The sequence below is a fragment of the Prionailurus bengalensis genome, chromosome E1 (genome assembly GCF_016509475.1).
Source record: "Prionailurus bengalensis isolate Pbe53 chromosome E1, Fcat_Pben_1.1_paternal_pri, whole genome shotgun sequence".
Classification (NCBI taxonomy): Eukaryota; Metazoa; Chordata; class Mammalia; order Carnivora; family Felidae; genus Prionailurus; species Prionailurus bengalensis.
The window spans coordinates 806,561-826,049 of NC_057347.1; the positions used below are offsets into that span (position 1 = coordinate 806,561).

Genomic DNA, 19,489 nt, shown 5'->3' on the forward strand with positions numbered 1-19,489 from the left:
GGCTCTGATGCCCCAGGGGACCACGGCGGGCAGGGTGGGGGTGGGGGCCGGGCAGGAGCTGGTCCCTGAGGGGTCTGAGCTACGGCAGAGGGAAGGGCTTGCACGTGGGAAGCAGGGCAGCGAGGATGCCGTAGAGCAAGCTCTCGGTCCTTTCTGGGCTCACACCTTTCTGCAAAGCCCGCGGCCCTGGACCCTCGCCCCAGGACGGTGCACACCATGTCATGCGCACAGCTACGTGTCCATCTCCAAGCTGTGGCTGACGCAGGTCCCCTTGCCTGGAACCCTCTCTCTCCTCGTCTGTAGCATCCGTAAAGCCTTCCTTGAGGCCTAGTCCAGATTGCACCTCCTCCGGGAAGTCTGCTATGATACGTCCCCACCCTGATCCACACCAGGCGGCTTCCTCCAAATCGGGGTGTCCCTTGGGGCCGTGCAGAAGAGGGCAGGGGAAGGTGGCCGGCCAGGAGACGCCAGGCCCGCATCCCGGGCTGGCGCGGGGACGATGCCCCTACCTGCACTTTGTTTCTTGTGGCTCCTGCCTGGTTCTGCTTCGAGGGCCCCGAGCAGGGGCCTAGCCACGGCCGGCCCGTGCTCTCCTCTGCCCGGCGCGCAGCCCCAGACCTGCCCCTGCCTGAGCCCGGCCAGCCTTACCTTGACCCTGTCTGCAGCCTGAACCCCTACAGCCACGATGAGGGCTGCCTCGGCAACAGCCAGGACCACGTCCCCCTGGCCGCCCTGCCCCTGCTGGCCATCTCCTCTCCGCGGTACCAAGACGCAGTGGCCACCGTCATCGAGCGGGCCAACCAGGTCTACACAGAGTTCCTCAAGTCCCCTGACGGAATCGGCTTCAGTGGGCAGGTATGACAGCCTGCCTCCCTAACCAGCCCTGACCTAGCCTGACCGCTGTCCTCAGGCTGACCCTGACCCGAGTCTGACCCCTGACCTGAGTCTGACCCCTGACCCTGGCCTGACTGCTGTCATTACGCTGACTCTGACCCGAGTGTGACTCCTGACCCTGGCCTGACTGCTGTCTTCGGGCTGACCCTGATCTGAGTCTGACCCCTGACCCTGGCCTGACAGCTGCCTTCAGGCTGACCCTGATCTGAGTCTGACCCCTGACCCTGGCCTGACAGCTGCCTTCAGGCTGACCCTGACCCGAGTCTGACCCCTGACCCTGGCCTGACTGCTGTCCTTACGCTGACCCTGACCCGAGTGTGACTCCTGACCCTGGTCTGACTGCTGTCCTCAGGCTGACCCTGACCCGAGTCTGACCCCTGACCTTGGCCTGACTGCTGTCCTTACGCTGACCCTGACCCGAGTGTGACTCCTGACCCTGGTCTGACTGCTGTCCTCGGGCTGACCCTGAACCGAGTCTGACCCCTGACCCTGGCCTGACAGCTGCCTTCAGGCTGACCCTGACCCGAGTCTGACCCCTGACCCTGGCCTGACAGCTGCCTTCAGGCTGACCCTGACCTGAGTCTGACCCCTGACCCTGGCCTGACTGCTGTCCTTACGCTGACCCTGACCCGAGTGTGACTCCTGACCCTGGCCTTACAGCTGCCTTCAGGCTGACCCTGACCCGAGTCTGACCCCTGACCTTGGCCTGACTGCTGTCCTTACGCTGACCCTGACCCGAGTGTGACTCCTGACCCTGGTCTGACTGCTGTCCTCGGGCTGACCCTGACCCGAGTCTGACCCCTGACCCTGGCCTGACAGCTGCCTTCAGGCTGACCCTGACCTGAGTCTGACCCCTGACCCTGGCCTGACAGCTGCCTTCAGGCTGACCCTGACCCGAGTCTGACCCCTGACCCTGGCCTGACTGCTGTCCTTACGCTGACCCTGACCCGAGTGTGACTCCTGACCCTGGTCTGACTGCTGTCCTCGGGCTGACCCTGACCCGAGTCTGACCCCTGACCCTGGCCTGACTGCTGTCCTTACGCTGACCCTGACCCTAGTTTGACTGCTGCCCTCAGGCCGACCCTGACCCAGCATGAACACCCATCCCCCACAGGGGTTCTGTCAGTGGCTCTCCGGGACAGGTCCCTTATTCTGCCAGGGACAGGGGACTGGTGCTCTGGCCGGGTACGGGGGCGGTGGGTCAGCGGCGGGCGGACCTTTAGCCCCGGCTGTGTGTGTCCCAGGTGTGTCTCATCGGGGACTGTGTGGGGGGCCTCCTGGCCTTCGATGCCATCTGCTACAGCGCGGGGCCCTCGGGTGACAGTCCGGGCGGCAGCAGCCGGAAGGGCAGCATCAGCAGCACCCAGGTGCGGGCCAGCCGGTGGGGGTCGGGGAGGGGCCTGTCCTGGGGAGGCGAGGCGGGCCTTCACCCCGGAAGTGTTGCCCTACGGGAGGAGGGCGGGTTTAGGCCGGGGTCGGGCGCCTACGTCCGGACCCGCGGTGGGTCGCCCCGGGCCGAAACCCCGCCGTGACTCGGTGGCTGCCGCGCTCCTTCCCGCGTCTGGGGAGAAAGGGGTTCATCCGCGCCGGGGGGAGGACGCGGGGCCCCGGAGTCTGTGGTGGCTGCAGTGCTCTCCTGTCCTCTGCGTGACCCCAAAGGACGCCCCCGTCGTGGCGGACGAGGCGTGCGGTCTGGCCGGCAGCAAGCGTCTCAGCAAGAGCAGCATTGACGTCTCCGGCGTGCCGGACGAGGACGCCTCGGAGCCCCAGAGGCCGTTGCCTCGGAAACAGAGCGACTCCTCCACCTACGACTGTGAGGCCATCGGCCAGCATCATGCCTTCCTGTCCAGGTAGCCGCCTCCCGGGCCCCGTCTTCCTTCCAGTGCGGCGTCCGGGGCGGTGAGGACCGGCCCTGGGGCCCAGGCCCTTTCGGGAGGCCTGTAGATGGGCGCGGAGAGGCTGGGACCCCGGCCACTCCCCGTGGGCCCTGCGCCCCGTCCCTGCGCCGTCCCGACTTGCGGAGGGAGGGACGGCCCTCCAGCGTCGCGGACGCTCAGTGTCAGCCTCTGGCAAAGGGAAAATTACACCCGGCCCGCTTCACTGCTGCTTAAGAAAAGGCGGTGGAGGGGCGCCTGGGTGGCGCAGTCGGTTAAGTGTCCGACTTCAGCCAGGTCACGATCTCGCGGTCCGGGAGTTCGAGCCCCGCGTCGGGCTCTGGGCTGATGGCTCGGAGCCTGGAGCCTGTTTCCGATTCTGTGTCTCCCTCTCTCTCTGCCCCTCCCCCGTTCATGCTCTGTCTCTCTCTGTCCCAAAAATAAATAAACGTTGAAAAAAAAAATTAAAAAAAAAAAAAAAGAAAAGGCGGTGGGAAAGTGGATGCGGGTGTGTTTTGCGAGCCGCTCCGGGGGTCGTTCTGTTTGTCAGACGGGGCAGTGGAGGCTCCTGGAGGCCGGGAAGCGTCCTGGGATCACACGGCCAGCGCCGAGCAGCTGGGGCCGGACTCCGACTCCTGGTCCCTGGTGCGGTCCCTTCTGCAGAGTTGAGTGAGTTACGGGCACACTCATCAGGGCACAAGGGACCCACCTAGGAAAGCAGGCCTTGTTCCGCGCTGTCCCTCCGTTCTCTGCCCTGTCTGTCCTCGCTCCTTTCTTACCCAAGGGGCAAGTGTCACGGGGCCATCAGGAGGTTTGCAAAATAGGTCCCCTGTGACCGCTTTGGGGTCTTCCTCTTTGTACGTATTTTGTACGTCCTTTGCGTTTAGTTTTCCTTGGAAAAAGAACCCTTCTACCGGGATCTTTTCTGATCCTTTGCCTACGTAATACGTATTCGGTAAATATTCTTAACGGGGAGCGTTTCACTGGGTGAGCGGACAGACAGCTCCCTTCATCCCATTAATTGGATACTTGGCTCCTTCCAGTTCTGGGAAGTTACAGCGTGCGTAAACGTTTGCGCGTGTGTAGGGCTGTTTCATTCGGGTGCATTCGTTCCCCGAAGAGAAATCCTTCCATCAAAGGCCCCGCACATTCAAATCTCTGACTGTTCGAAGCCCCTCTGTCAGCCTCAGTTCGCATCAGGCTTGCAGGGTGAAGTCGTGACTTTTCTGGTTCGCTCTTGAAAAGTCCTTAGGAAGGCCCCAAATCCGGAGGGCGACAAGAAGTTGGAGGCTTCTGGTAGCCGGTTCAGCTCAGCCAGCTTGTCCCTCTAGCGTAGGGACAGATGGCAGTTTCGTCAGACGCCGGCGCTGTCCTCGCGGGGAGAGACAGGAGCCCGAGGACTCAGATCTGGCTACCCCGACCCCTCACGCACCGCCGGCGGGGGACTGGCCCGCGCTCTTTCCGTTGTTATTTCTCAAATTCCCTCTCTCCTCCATCTGGAATATTCTAGTTGAATTTGCGTTCAGTTACTTGATTCGTAGATCACGGGATCCCACTGGATCGTCTCACACCCTGAGCTGCACTTAAGTGCCACCTGGACGGTCCAGGGGCGCCCGGCTTTCCTGCCCGCCAGGCCTCGGCAGCCGCTCTGGGTCCGGAACAGCATCGGCCCGGCTCTCGGGAGCAGTGGCGCCCGGGCTGGGACTGGGGGCAGTTCTGTGTGTCCCACCTTTCTCTTCAAGCCCTGCTCCCTGTGCAGGTGGTGCGGGAGGGAAGCGCACGCTGTCTGCACCTGGTTCTGCAGGTGGCCTGGGACCCGGGTGACAATGAACTTGCCCGATTCTGCAGGACCGGCTCCGTCCGGCTGGTCTGCGTACTGGCCAGGCCAGGCTCCGCCGGCAGACGGTGCGGGAGCTCACCCGGGGCCCTTGCGAAGCCGGCCCGATGGGGCAGGCCTGCCAGCCTGCAGGATGCTTAGGTGCTCTTAGGCCCTCAGCCCAGCTGAGAAAATGTTTTACCGGATCGTGGCCGTGAGCGTCTGTCCAAGTACGGTCTCTGGCTGCCGGCAGGTGACAACGGCAGAGTTGGGTAGATGTGACGGAGGCCGTACGGCCCCGCGGTCTAAACCATTTACCGTCTGGCCCTTCAGAGGAAAAGGGCCGTCGGCCGGGCCCCGGTGGCCCGCGCCAGGGTGGCCGTCAGCTCTCCGGGCTGGCCGGTGGGCTCTGACTCCGGGCCCCGCCGCGGAGGCGGTGGGCTGGGCACTCCCCGCTCAGCCTACGCACCCCCGCTCCTTCGCTGACCGCCCTCCCGGGGCTCTCTCCCCTGGGCAGCATCCACTCGAACGTGCTGAAGGACGAGGCCGAGCCCCCCGCGGCTGGGGGGCTCCCGCCGCCCGAGGTCAGCCTGGGTCGCTTGGACTTCGACGTGTCCGACTTCTTCCTCTTTGGCTCGCCCCTGGGCCTGGTCCTGGCCATGCGGAGGACAGTGCTGCCGGGACTGGACGGTGGGTGGCGCTGCCGGGGCCTGAGAGGCCTTGTGTCTCTGGACCACGGTGTCGGGGCCTCCGGCTAGGGGACGGTGGGGGGGTGCAGGGAGGGGTGGGGTATGGGGAGGGGGGAGGGAGGGGCAGCCTCCCCGGGTGGGGCAAAGGTGAGCCAGCCCCGGTGGGTTTCACCTCCCTGTCACATGCCCCACGTGGACAGTTGTCATGCTCCACAGGAGGAGAAGCCACATTTACCCTCCTGCCGCCCTCCTTCCCCGGCACCCCCAGGCAGACCTTCTGCGGCCGGGGCGACCTCCCCGACCCCCGCACAGTCCCAGGCCCGCCTTAGTGCCCGTGGCCTGAGCACCTGCCCCCAGTGCTCTGAGATACACAGTGAGGTGATGTGCACCGGCCTGTGGTTTAGCAGTGAGTCTGAGGGGACAAGCGGCAGGGGCACCTCAAGGCCCACACGTCAGGGCTTCTCAAACTCCTTTTCCACAGCGCTCCCCAGCAGCCGCCACCGTGGGACGGAGAAGGGAGGGGCTCTCCTTGAAGTGGGGAGGGGTGAGACGGAATCCCACGCCGCCTCCAAGTTGGCGAGGGGACCTGGGTCTCCCAGGACTCCGGATTCCGGACCCTTCAGTCCCCCCACCCCGGGGGAGGGGGACACGGGGAGGCCTCGGGGGAAGACACCTGCCGGGCTGGGGGGAGAAGTGTTCTGCGGCTCTGGCCAGCCTCGAGCCCTGTCTCCCGCCTGCCTGGGGGCTGAGCGGCTGGGGAAGGGGCCGCTGATTCCGACTGAGAGATCCTGGGTCTGCCTGGTAGATCACATGGAGAGTTCGCGGACGCCGGAAGGATTTGCAGGAGACCGAGCAGGGGCAACAGTGGAGGGAAGGCCTGCGTGGAAGAGGGGCTGCCTGAGCAAAGGCACAGAGAGGGGCAGCCGGCAGGCCGGGGTGGGGAACTGCAGAGGAGCGCCGGCCGCAGCCCTGGGGCCTAGAGCGCCGCTCCTGGTGGGGCAGGTTGGCAAGGCCCTGAATGCCAAACGCAGCACGATGGCTTTGGTCCTGTTGGTAGCAGGGAGCCACGGCATGTTCTTGAGCAGAGGAGTGGGCCACCCGAAGCCGCACTCAAGGAAGCCTGCTGGGCCCAAGGGAGCAGGAACTGGCAAGGGGCTTCCCCCACGTCCTCTCTGTCCCCCTCAGGCTTCCAGATGCGTCCCGCCTGTAGCCAGGTCTACAGTTTCTTCCACTGCGCGGACCCCTCTGCTTCGCGGCTGGAGCCCCTGCTGGAGCCCAAGTTCCACCTGGTGCCACCCGTCAGCGTGCCCCGCTACCAGAGGTTCCCGCTGGGCGACGGGCAGTCCCTCCTGCTGGGTAGGCTCTCGGCGGTTGTGGGGGGGGGCGCGGTTGTGTGAGCGTGCTGAGCCGGGGGCTGGGCCCCGCCGGGTGGCACTCCAGGGCCACCCTCTCTGGTCCAGGCTCTCCACGCGCTGGCCGAAGGAGGGACTGGACTCCCCGCTGACCAGGGGCCACGTGCTCCAGAGCAGGAGGAGGGGGCGGAAACAGCTGCTCACCTGTGTGCACCCCTGCTCTGTCGGGGGCGTCTTGGGGCCCGGAGGCCAGGCTCTGCCCCTGACGGGCTCCTGGGGCCAGCACGCTGCTCGAGCCATCAGACCTGAGTGCAAGCCCAGGGATCTGTGCTGGGTGTTGTTCCCCAGCCTCGCCCCTGGAGGTGCAGGGCCAGGAGTGTGTCATCCCGGTGGGCATCACGGAAGAGGGGGCCTTTGGCCACGGCATTTGGACAGGCGGAGCAGAGCTGGAGGATGGGGGTCGGGGGGCACTTGTGGGTGGAAGGAGCAGCGGGAACAGGGCAGGTGGGTCTGGGGGAGGCCAGTGGTCTCCAGGGCTGACACGGAGCGAACCAGGCACGGGCAGGGGAGGCCGGCGTTGGCGGTCGGGGCTGGGAAATCAGGGCCTGCGTTCCACATGCTGGATGAGGAGGTTTGGTCAGAGCCTGTTCAGAAGTTTGGGCCAGACTGGGGGAGGGGGGGTGCCGTGCATGAGGCTCATTCAGGATCCAAAAACAGCACCCCCCCCCCCCATTTTTAATGGAAACTTAATTTCCAAAGTCCTGCTTCGTCAGGAGCTTCCACAGACGGTCTCTCCCCCGTGCACCCGAAAATGGGTGGGGCAAGACCCAGCCCCGGAGAGCATCCTAGCACCTTGGCTGACACGCCTGTTCCCACCCGGGCTCGGCCGCAGGCCTCTGTGCCTCGGGGGGGGGGGGGGGGGGGGGTCCGTGGAGGGGCACGTGGTGACCGTCCGCCTCCGGAGGTGCCCTCGGCAGTTCTGCCACAGACGGAGGGGATGGTTGGGACCCACAACTTAGAGGAGGTGAGACCCAGCCGGGCCCTGGGGTGCAGGAGCCCCGTCGAGCCCCGGGGGGTTAGGGGTGCGGGCTGCCTGTGGGGTGGGGGTGATGGTGAGCGGACCGGGGGGGCCCAGACTCCCGCCCGGTGCAGGCAGCTCCAGACACACGGCCTGGCCCTGACCGCGACCTTCCCCCACCAGCTGACGCTCTGCACGCCCACAGCGGCCTCTTCCTGGAGGGCGGCTCACGGGACAGCCCACCGCCCCCAGACGCCCCCGCCCCGCCTCCTCAGGCCCCGGGGGCCCAGTGCCCTGCACGGAGGATGAGCCGGGACAGCTCACACAGCGACAGCTCAGACTCCTCAGACAGCTTGGCCCCCGCGGGCGTCTCCCACAGTGAGTGAGGGTTTTCGGGGCGCTGCCTGCTTTGAGGGACAGGGACCCCCCCCACCGCCCCGGGGCGGGCGCTGGTCCACTGCTGGGGCTGCTGAGGTCGGGCTGGGAGCGATAAAGGAAATTCATCCAGACTGAGCCCCGGGGCCGAGCCGTAACCCCAGCGTTTGTCTCCACGGGGCCAGCCCCTGCTGCTGGGGACTGGGTTGCAGGGCTCGTCCTGGGGACAGGCAGGAGAAGGGGCTGGTGGCTCACGGGAACCTGAGTGGTCACGTCCGGGGCTCTGGCCCCGGACCTGCGCCCCGAGTGGCCCGTTCACCGCGGGGTCCGTGTGCCGGGGCCCCACGCTGGCTCTCGGGTCAAAGCCCAGCTGGGCCACACGGTCCTCACCTGGATCTCGGGCCCACAGTCACGGCCAAGTGGTGGGGCGCCAAGCGTATCGACTACGCCCTGTACTGCCCCGACGTCCTCACGGCCTTCCCCACCGTGGCCCTGCCCCACCTCTTCCACGCCAGCTACTGGGAGTCCACGGACGTGGTAGCCTTCATCCTGAGACAGGTACTGCTCTCCCTCTCCGGGCCCCTCGGGAGGGCCCGTCCTGCTCTCTGGGGAACAGGTTATCTTGCGGGCCACACTGTGCCCTGGGAGGGCGTGGGGGTTACGAGGCCACACGGGGGGTTTCATGGAGAGCGCTGGCTTCTGGTCAATGGCGTGGCACTTTCTGGAAAATTAAACAGAAACCGCACAGGAGAATGGACCCGTGTTCCGCCTGGAGACGAGTCATAAATGCCTGTTCCTCTGAGGGTCTCGGTGTCCTCGGAGAGGCCGGTGACTGAGGGGGAGCCTGGGGGGGGGGGAAGGGGGCCGGGAGGCGGGGTCGGTGGCCAAGGGCGGGAGTTTGATTCTGTTCTGTGTCCCGCGAGAAGCCACCGCAGGGCTGAGCAAAGAGAGAGCTCGTGCCTGACCGTGTTCTGGGAAGGGAGTCCTGTGTCTGCTGCTTGAGGGGCCAGAGAGAAAGCCCCAGGCTCGTTACAAGGCCAGCCTGGGGGCCCGGCTTTGGGTCGGGAGCTGGTGCGGAGGCCCGGGGGGCCGGGGATGGGGCGACAGCAAGGCTTGCTGGCATCTGGGCGTGAGGGACCGAGGGCCGTGCTGCGGGGCCTGACGCCCACCTGAGCACCTGGGGGGCTTCCTGCGGGTGGGGAGGAGCAGGGCCAGGCCAGGGCGCAGGAAACCGAGTCTTGGGTCTGGGCCGGAGAAGCACGAAGGGAGGCGAGTGGCGGCTGGGGCTCGGCAGTCGCCGGTGGTGGGTGTCCCGGTGACGGGCGCGGCGCCCCGATTCTGAGGTGGGTTTTGCCCCCACCGAGCGGCTCTCCCCGCCAGTGGGGCATCCTGCAGCGTAGCCCAGTTGTGACCCCGCCGACCCCACGGCAGCGTCGGCCCCGCCAGTTCCGGGTGCAGGTCGTTGCCCGGGCTTCCGGCCCCTGAGATGGACGGTCCGGCAACCCCGCCTCGGGTCCTGCCGTCCGCTGGGGCGGCCTCCAGAACCCGGGGAAACACCGCACTCCCTGCCTCACCAGCTTCTTGTAAAAGTTCTCTGAGCCCCGTCCTCTGGGGTTTTCCTGGAGGCTTCGCCGAACCGCACGGCTCATCGAGTCATTGGCCACCGGCGACCGACCGGACCTCCCGCCCGCCCCTCGTGGGTCCCCAGAGGTCAGGGGGTGGGACTGGAGGTGCCAGCCTCCAGTCACGTGCGGCCTGCTCCTGGCCACGGCCCCCCCTTGGGTGGGGTCCAGACGCCACCTCCCTAACAAACAAAAGGCATCTTGAGGGCTCTCTGGCATCGAGGAGATTCCAGAGGTTTTGGGAGCTCTGACACCGGATCTGGGTTTCCCACGTGGGAGCCGGGGGTGTCGCTGTAGGCAGAGAAGTGCAGGGACGGGCACCCAGGGCGTGGAGGAGGAGCCCTGGAAGGTGCAGGAGAGCCGGGAGAGGGCGCGAGCCTCTGCGCTGGGCCGGACAAAGTCCGGGGGCTGCGGGGGGGTCTGGAGGAAGCCCGCGTGGGGCAGGTGCAAGGGGAGCAGGCGGGTGGGAGCCACGCAGGGTGAGGCTTCCGTGGGGCGTGGCTCCGACAGGCACAGGGTCCGTCCTGGGGACGCGGAAGGGCGTGGCCCAGTGGGGGAGGGACGGAGCCACGGGGCTGGGTGGGAGGGAGGACCGGCTAGCTGCTGGAGCAGCGGGGCAGGAACGGGTCCGAGCGGGGTGGGGGTGGGGGTCTGCGGTTTGGACGCCGTGCACAGAGGCTGCTCCCTGGCAGAGCATCTGAGAGCCTGCGGCCTGGCCCCGGCTGTCAGGATGGCGGCAGACGGGTCCCGGGGCTCCCGGCCTCCCGAGGGTCCCAGGCTGGCAGGTGTGAGGGGTGGGTGGGGGGCGCTGCCGGCCCTGACAGCCTTCTGGGAAGGAGGGAGCGGGGTGGGCCCGGCCGACCTGGAGCCCTGCTCGGCTGCCCGTCAGGTGATGCGCTACGAGAACGTGACCGTCAAGGAGAACGCGGGCCTGGATCCTGCGGCGCTGAGCCCCGCCAACCCCCGTGAGAAGTGGCTTCGCAAGAGGACCCAGGTCAAGCTGCGGGTATGTGGTCATTGGCACCGTGTCCTGGTGGGGGCGGGGGTCTCAGCTGGTCTCAGGGAGCGGGTGCCCTGGGGGCTGGGGCACCCGCGTGGCGGGGGAGGGCTGCGGGTGGCAGGGAAGGTGGGGGTGGGGTCGGGGCTACCCGCGGTGGGGGGGGGGCCGGTTCCCGAAGGCCCGGCTCCAGGGGAGCACCAGGGCGGGGTCCAGGGCGCTGGGGGTGGAGCGGCTGCCGTATGTCAGGCTTCTGGAGACGCGGATGTGAGTCAGGGTCTTGCCCATGACCGTGGGGCTCACAGTCTGATTCGCCTCTGAGTACGTACGGCCCGGCGTGGTGTCTGCGGTGAGAGAGGGAAGCGCAGATTAGGAAGAAAACGGAGAAAAGGACTTGGGGCAGACCAGGCAGGGCTTCCCTGAAGGAGAGTCGCCTCCGTAGGGCATTGAACGATGTATGTACTCAGCAAAGCATCATCAGTTGTGGATGTGGCCCCCTGTGCCGGGTCCACAGACGCAGCCACTGCTCCGGTGGGCCGTCTGGTGGGAGCACCAGACGTGGACGCTGAGGACCCTGAGCGCGGACCGGTGCTCCGCGAATCAACCCCGTTCTTGCAAATGTATTTATTGAGCTACGGTCACGTTTTCTACAACTCGCCTGCCGAAGGGGGACAGTTCAGTGGATGTGAGCGTGTTCACGGATGCGCACAAACTTCACTAGGGCCAAGTTTAGGACCTTCTCGTCACTTCGGAAAGAGGCCCCTTTCCCCGTAACCGTCCCCCGACCGTGGTCCCTGCCCCTGGCCCCAGCTGTCTGTCTGCTCTGGGCCGTCCGTGTAACGGAACCATCCGGCGTGTTGTCTCTGCGTCCGGCTTCCTTCTCGGAGCCCTGTGCTCTGGGGGCGCGCCCACGTTGCGGCAGGCGTGGGTACCTCGTTCCGCTTGACGGCCGAGGATCTTCCCGCGGATGGACACGTTCCGTTTACCCAGTCGTCGGCGGTTCGCACCTTTTCTCTACCGTGGGCGACGCTCCGGGCTCTCGTGTGTCCTCGTCTCTCGTGGGATCCAGCCGCCCCGGCGGGTGTGAGGCGGGGTCTCCGTGTGGTTTTGCTTCGCGTCTCCCCGCGGATAGGTGACACAGGCGTCTTCCCGTGTGTCTGTTTCCGCAAGTTAAGTCTCTCCTCCCTGGAGTTTTGGTGGTGTGGCCCGTGCCCCCTCCCGACCGTCTGTGGGTCCGGGTCCCCCGAGCCCAGTCCAGGGGCCGGTGCAGGTGGGGCGGTCCTGCTGAATTGCACGCAGACGCCGTGAGAATGGAGGGCAGGGGTCCGCGGGGTGCTTCTCGGACACGGCCGGGCCAGGCCGTAGCAGGTGGGCTGGGAGGTGGGGGCCGACAGAGTCGGGGGGGCCCTGCAGTGCCCGGCCCATGACAACTGGGGGCCACAGACAGGTCACCGGGCACGGCCGTGACACCGAGCTCAGGATCCGGAATTCACCGCGGGGACCTGGGCGTTGGCAGTTCTGTGCTTTGGCACGGCTTGTGTTGACTGAGGGTCCCCACTGAGGGCTGTAAGCAGAGCCCCGGCCAGGGGGAGCTCGGTGGGTGGGGACAGACGCCTATGGGAACGGTCACCGGCTTGAGGGGTTCGGTCTTGGAGCGAGGCTGGGGGCCGAGGGGGGCCTTTGAGCTGCGGGGTGAATTGAAACCATAAGTGGAGAAGCCTGGGGACCCTGGATGCTTACAGACAAAGTGACTCCGTGTCCGGAATGATCCGCAGTGTGGGGGGTGGGGGACCCCAGGGAGGCCGTAGCTGGTGTGGGGCGCAGGCAGGGTCCCCACGCACTTCTCCACGCTCTGACACGTTTACATTTCCCAGTAAGAAGACACACGGTAAGTGGCTGTGGGACGGGACCTGTGATGTGGAAGGCGGAACGGGAGGCGTCCTGGCAAGGTCCGGCCCAGGAGCCGGGGAGGAGGACAGCCAGGGGCCCGGCCGCCACCTCAGGGTGCGTGGGACGGTCAGGATCAGGGTGCTTGTCCGTCTGCGGGAACCCGGGGTCCACAACACACGGCTCAGAAGGGGTGACGCGGCAGGGACACGTGTGCCCCGCGGTCCTAAGGACAGCGTCGGGAGGAAGCTCACGGTCCAGCCCCAGTGGCAAAGGCCGAGTTGATCTCTGCTTTCAGAACGTCACCGCGAACCACCGGGCCAACGACGTGATCGCCGCGGAAGACGGCCCGCAGGTCCTGGTGGGGCGCTTCATGTACGGGCCCCTGGACATGGTGGCTCTGACCGGAGAGAAGGTGCGAGGGCCGGGCCGGGTGGTGGGGCGGAGCAGGGCCGGAAGGGTGAGTGGTGGGGAGGGCCCGAAGTCCGTGCGCCCGAGGACTGGGCGTGGGGGCCGAGGAGCCGGTCGAATGGCCCCTGGCCCCCGCCTGTAGCCCCCGGCCTTCAGGGCGTCCCCTGGCCCCTCACCGCGTGCAGGTGGACATCCTGGTGATGGCGGAGCCGTCCTCGGGCCGCTGGGTGCACCTGGACACGGAGATCACCAACAGCAGCGGCCGCATCACCTATAGCGTCCCGCGGCCCCGGCGCCTGGGGGTGGGTGTCTACCCCGTGAAGATGGTCGTCAGGTAAGACCCAGGCGGATCGTGCCGTTCGGTGCCCTTCCAGCCGGGTGATGGAGCCCTGGGGGTGCTTTCCGGGGGTGGGGGAGGGGAGAGAGAAGAAGATGGACCGGCTGGCCAGCTGTGGCTTCAGGAGATACCGGCCCGCTGCTCCCTGAGCCGGGCCCGGGCCGACCCCTGGCCTCAGGCTACGAGCTGAGTGCCACGCGGGCCGACCACAGGCAGGTGCCTTTTAGGGGCGACCAGACCTTTGCGATGAGCTACCTCACGGTGCTGCCCCGGGGCATGGAGTGCGTGGTGTTCAGCATCGACGGGTCCTTCGCGGCCAGCGTGTCTATCATGGGAAGTGACCCCAAGGTCCGGCCGGGGGCCGTGGACGTCGTCCGGTGAGTGTTCCCTCCCGTCCCTTCCCAGAGGCCCCGGGAGAGCCGGGCCGTGTATTTTTCCAGAATTCCACTAATCTCCGGGGCAGGAACTGGGGAGTCCCGGGCACGTGTACCGAGGGTCCCCGAGAAACGCCCTGCCACCGTCTGGACGCTAGCTCCCCCTCCCTTCCCCCTCCGTTTAATCTCTGCAGCCAGCCAAGCCTGGGCTCCCGAGTTCTGACTCCAGGCGGGGTCCAGTCGGCGTGTTCTGGTGGCCTCTGGGAGAAAAGGCTCCGAATGTAGCAGCCGAAAAGAATACTATTCCATCTCTCGTGGTTCCGTGGGTGGGCTGGGCTCTGCTCGGATGTCGTCACGTGGGGTGTTCCCGTGACTCAAGGCCGGGTGGCGATCTGGGCTGGGGGCGGGGCTCATCCGCAGGCTCCCCTCGGGCCGGGTTCGAGATGGCCTCTGTACTCGAGGAGGCTGGGCCCGCCCTCTGTCCGCGGGGCCAGCCTGGGCTGTCTCGTGGAGACCCGGGTGGAGGCCGCAAGCCTTCTCAGGACCCAGCCTGGGGCGTCACAGTGACCTTTCTGCTGTGTTCCGCTGGTCATGAGTAGTGGCGGGATCTGCCCGGATTCACGGGGAAGGGACCGCCTAAACGTGTGAATACGGGACACGTGGCTCCCACGGGCCACCCTCTGAGCCTGACTCAGGCACAGTGATAAGGGGAAGATTGGAGCTCGTACAGCTGGTTGGGGAGAGCAGGGCAGGCTTCCTGAGAGAGGTGGCGTCAGAGATAGTCCCCGAGGGGTGGACGGGTTCAGTCCAAGCCGCTGCACAAAGATTAGCAGACGTGGGGAAGCGAGAAGAAAATAGAAAACGGGTTTTGATAGGCCAGAAAGGAGGACGCGGGGCGACAAGGACAGGAAGAGCAGAGCACGTGGTGGGATGGGGTCGGGGTGGTTGGATTTTGGAGGCCAGACCCGGACGGGGCTGTGTAGAAGGGGGTCACCATAGGAGAGTGAGGGAGGAGCCACTTTCTCCCCTCCCTGCCTCCCCCCTCCCTGCCTCCCTCTCATCCCTCCCTCTCACCCTCCCTGCCTCCCCCCTGCCTCCCCCCTCCCCACCTCCCTCCCCACCTCCCTCCCTCCTACCCTCCCTGCCTCCCTGTTTCCACCCCTGCCTCCCTCCCTGCCTCCCCCCACCCCATCCCTACCTCCCTGCCTACCACCTCCCTGCCTCCTCCCCTCCCTGCCTCCCCCCATCCCTGCCTCCCTCCTCCCCTCCCTCCTCCCCTCCCTATCTCCCTGCCTACCCCCCACCTACCTCCCTCCCCACCTCCCTCCCTCCTACCCTCCCTGCCTCCCCCCATCCCTGCCTCCCTCCTCCCCTCCCTCCTACCCTCCCTATCTCCCTGCCTACCCCCCACCTACCTCCCTCCCCACCTCCCTCCCTCCTACCCTCCCTGCCTCCCTGCCTCCCCCCCACCCTACCTCTTTCCCTGCCTACCCCCCTCCTTACCTCCCTCCCTGCCTCCCCCAGTTCCTGCCTCTCTGCCTCCCTCCCTCCCTCCCTCGCTGCCTCCCTACCAGCCTCCCTGTTTCCACCCCTGCCTCCCTCCCTGCTCCCCTCCCTGCCTCCCCCATCCCTCCCTGCCTCCCTGCCTCCCCCTATCCTTCCCTGCCTCCACCCCTGCCTCCTTCCCTCCCTGTCTCCCTCCCTCCTACCATCCCTCCCTCCCTCCCTGCCTCCACCCCTCTTTCCATCCCTGCCTCCTTCCCTGTCTCCCTCCCTCCCTGCCTCCACCCCTCCTTCCATCTCTGCCTCCTTTCCTGTCTCCCTCCCTCCCTGCCTCCACCCTTTTGTGAGGCTGACTCAGGGCCAGGCCCGGGAGCAAGGCAGCCCCACGGGGAAAACAAGTCTCAGGCATGAGAAACTAACCCCGGACTCCAGGTGAGCAGGACCGATGCCGGGCCTCAGCGTAGTAGCAGTGATCAGACCAGCCTGGACTGGGGACCCCAGGGTTAGCTGCTCTCCAGATGCCCCTGGCCCTGCGGGAACAGGCCCTGGACGGACGGGCTCGAGCTCCTGGCAAGTGTCCAGCTCACCCTGTGAGGGTGGGTGGCTTATTCCTCTTACGTCTCCCCTCCCCCACCTGTCAGCGCCCCCCTTCCACAGCTGGGAGTGGGGGGGGCTGTGGTCCTCTCCCCCGGGGACCCACACCGTGGTCTTCACATGGGCTCCTGAGTCCCTGCCGTGTTCCACAGACCCTGCTGCTGATAAACGGACTACCGGGTCCAGCTCAGAACTAGCCAGAGTCCCTAGGGTGGCGTCTGAGCCTCTGTGGGATTATGGAACATCCCCCCGACCCCTCAGGGCGCTCTCCAGGTCTGGAGCCCCCCAGTCTATGGTGAGCCGGGGGTGGCCGGTGCCACAGCAGCCCCTGACAGGCCCGAGCTCATCTGGCATCTTGTAAGCAGGTCCCGTGTGAGGTCAACAGACAGCACAATCCCACCGTGCTGCGGGAGCAGACAGGGGAGGGACTGATCGCGCCTGGGAAGCTGGGAGGGCTTCCTGCACGAGGGGGCCTTGAGAGGGGATGGGAACGTGAGGAGATGAAGCCCTGAAGGGCGTCCAGGGGAGGGGTCCGCGGCTGGGGTCCCAGCTTGAGCTGGAGCTCGAGGCCCGTGGGTGCAGCAGAGCAGTCCCGTGTGGCCGGGGTGATACGATGCTCGGGGGTAACAGGTGCACGGAGGGCTGGACACCTCGGGACGCTGGGGAGCCAGGGACGGCTTAGGGCACAGGAGCGACGGTCACCATGGAAACAGGACCAGGGGGAGCGCCACGGCCTCTGTCCAGTTCGCACTGTGCTGGTCGTGTCTGGACTCCTCCGTTCCCGCCTTGGGACGGCCCTTGTTTCAGTTCTTGTCCCCCCGTCACGGGTGGGGCCTGGAGGGGGTTGCACGGCCCAGGTCGGACTGGACTCGGGTGGGGGTGTGAGCGAAGGCCGAGGAGGGCGCCGAAGCAGGAGGGGGTCAGGGGTCAGGTCCTGCTGGTCGCTGGTTGGACGGGAGGCCGCTCACGGGAGCAGGAAGGGCGACGGGGACAGCCGAGGAGGCAGAGGTGGCGTGTGCTCGGCGGGGAAGCCCGAGTGACGTGGAGGCCTCGGGGACGGGGGCCAGTTTGGTGGTGGGCGAGCGGTGCCTGCGGGCCGTCCAGGGACACATCCCGACTCATGGGGCTCAGCCCCGCTGGCGTGTGGCTCCTCTGTCCTTCCCCGGGGTCCCGGCGCTGCTCAGGACGGCTGCGGTGGGGGGGGAGGGGGGCGGGGGCGGGGGCGGGGGGGCTGGACCTGCGATGCCGTCCGTCCGCAGGCACTGGCAGGATCTGGGCTACCTGATCCTGTACATCACGGGGCGGCCGGACATGCAGAAGCAGCGGGTGGTGTCCTGGCTGTGCCAGCACAACTTTCCACAGGGCATGATCTTCTTCTCCGACGGGCTGGTGCACGACCCCCTGCGGCAGAAGGCCATCTTCCTCCGCAACCTCGTGCAGGAGGTGAGTGCGGGCCGGAGGCCAGACCCGCCCTCCACCTGCAGGTGCTGGGAGCCTCCACGGCCCCCGCCCCCACCCCGAGGTGGGCACTGTCACCCGCGGGGACAGAGGAGGGCGGGGAGGCTCCCTGAGGCTCGGTGACTCCCCCACGATCCCCGAGTCCGCGTCTCCTCCTTTACCTCCTGACCCCAAAGCCCGAACTCCGTGTCTGCGCCCGGTTATTCGTTCAGCCGACGGGTGCCCGCCACGCTCCTTCGGGGTCCTGGCGTCGGCGGCACGGGCCGGCACCTGCTCTCCTTCCGGAGCTTTGACCTGTGGCCCCGGCACGGCGTCCCCTGGGAGCTGCTCAGAAATGTCGATTCCCTGCCCCCCCCCACACACCCTCACTCACCCCAGACCCGCTGCATCAGAAACTGGGGAAAGGGCCCAGCGGTCTGCGTCTTGACAAACCCTCCGGGGGGATTTCAATGATGGTAACATTTTGAGAACCAGTGATCTGTGGCCCAGGGGCTGAGCCCAGCCGGTAGCCGTTCTTCTACGTGACCTTGGCCTGAGAACGGTGCTTATGGTTTTAAATGGTTGCGGGTTGGGGGCGGGGATCAAAAGGAGAATGCTATCTCATGATGCGACAGCGGTACGAAAGTCCGATCTCGCTGCCTGCGAAGGCAGATGCGTTGGGACACGGCCACGCTCCCTGCCGGCGCAGTGTGCGTGGCTGCTCGGAGCCACAAAGGAAGAGTGTGGTTGCAGCACAGCGCAAAGCCCGAGATACCGATTATCTGGTCTTTCGCAACAACGTCGGCCAATCCCTGGTCCAGAGGAAGAAAAATGTGTAAATCTTTACCGGTGGGTGATTAGTAAAGGCCTGTTGTCATGCAGAGGAGCTTGGCCTGGGGAGGGCAGAGAAGGCTTCCAGGGGTTGGTAACTCTTGAGCTGAGTCTTGAATCAGGAGTAGGAGTTTGCCTGGCAGACACAAACAGAACGTGCAAAGGCACTGAGGTAGAAGAGAGCCTCAGATGTTCTTAGAGCTGCGGGCATGCAGGATGCTGGTGTGCACAGGGTCAGACCCAGGTCGCGTGGGAGCAGAGGCCTGGAGGTCATCGGGGGCCTGGGGGTTGGCAGACCTTAGAAAACCTTGGCCGAGACCGTGAACTCCGCTGAGGGCAGTGGGGAGCCGGGGAGCGGCAGTGACTGATTGGGGCTGCAGAAAGAGCCCTGTGGTGGCTGTGTGGAGACCAGATCGGTGAGACAAGAGAGGCAGGGAGGCCAGGCGAGGCAGAGGCCGACCGGAATCCAGTGGCGGCCACGGGGATGGAGAAAATGGCATCGGGAGCGGGGATTGTCAGGTCATGCTCGGGACTGGGTGGCGGCCCCCCAGCAGGAGGTAGAACTGGGGAAGAATGTTCTGGGGGCAGCAGAAAGAAAGTTCAGGACCGGAGCTCCGTGGCCCTCCAGCGGCTCTCAGTGGCCAGCCCGTGGAACCGGGAAGGTGGCGAGAGAGCGGTCTCCCGGGCCAGGGCGTGGCCAGGCGGGCACGGGAGGGAAGGGGCAGGGTCGGCGTGGGGATGGGACGTGCAGTCCAGAGGGGCGGTTCTGGGTTTGGTCCTGGAGGCCGCTGGCCGTGAAGTGGCAGGAGGGAGGCCGAGGTGCTCGTGGGTCACCCCGCGAGCGGGAGGTCCCCCGGGGCTGATGGGGCTCAGGAGGCAGGGAAACTGTGACCTGGGACCAGAGGGTGGGGCTCAAGGTGAGCAGCCGGAGGGCGAGGGGCTGGGGGGCGAGTGAGCATTGGGACACGGCCACCGGACGGAGGCACTCCGCGCCAGTCTGGGGTGGTGCGGACGGCACAGGGCGGGGGGTCGGGCCCAGACAGAACCCCTCCAGTCCTGTGACACGTAGAGCCGCCCCTCGTTCCCTCGTCCGTGTCTTTGCCCATCACCCAGTGACCTAGGAACGCCGACGGGGTCGGCAGGTGGCGTGGTCCCGACCTCCCCAGGCTTAGCCCTTGAACTGGGGCGCAGGGCTGGGCGGGAGGGGAGCTCCTGCAGGGCCGCGTCCTGCCGCGGGTGGCCCCGGGACCTGGAGCTCCCCCCCCCCCGCCCCGTGCGGAATCGGGTCCTCTGACCCCGTGAGCGCCCGCCCCTCCACGGGCTGCCCTGTGTTTCAGTGTTTCATCAGAATCAGCGCGGCCTACGGCTCCACTAAGGACATCTCCGTGTACAGTGTGCTGGGTCTGCTGCCCTCCCAGATCTTCATCGTGGGCCGGCCCACCAAGAAGTACCAGGCCCAGTGCCAGGTGGGGGCGCCG

At 66.6% G+C, this 19,489-nt stretch overlaps 1 protein-coding gene across 2 annotated transcripts in view; it reads left to right on the plus strand.

Moving 5' to 3' along the window:
* The window catches only part of PITPNM3 (PITPNM family member 3), a 73,197-nt gene that overhangs the window by 48,532 nt on the left and 5,176 nt on the right, over positions 1-19,489 (plus strand). For both annotated transcript variants that reach the window (XM_043582741.1, XM_043582742.1), the window contains 13 exons: positions 666-855; positions 2,139-2,261; positions 2,554-2,744; positions 5,102-5,274; positions 6,459-6,629; positions 7,827-8,021; positions 8,428-8,576; positions 10,530-10,646; positions 12,823-12,939; positions 13,121-13,269; positions 13,500-13,649; positions 17,003-17,186; positions 19,349-19,477. In XM_043582741.1, coding sequence (XP_043438676.1) covers positions 666-855; positions 2,139-2,261; positions 2,554-2,744; positions 5,102-5,274; positions 6,459-6,629; positions 7,827-8,021; positions 8,428-8,576; positions 10,530-10,646; positions 12,823-12,939; positions 13,121-13,269; positions 13,500-13,649; positions 17,003-17,186; positions 19,349-19,477 — 2,038 coding nt within the window. The remainder of the gene's footprint in view (positions 1-665; positions 856-2,138; positions 2,262-2,553; positions 2,745-5,101; positions 5,275-6,458; positions 6,630-7,826; positions 8,022-8,427; positions 8,577-10,529; positions 10,647-12,822; positions 12,940-13,120; positions 13,270-13,499; positions 13,650-17,002; positions 17,187-19,348; positions 19,478-19,489) is intronic.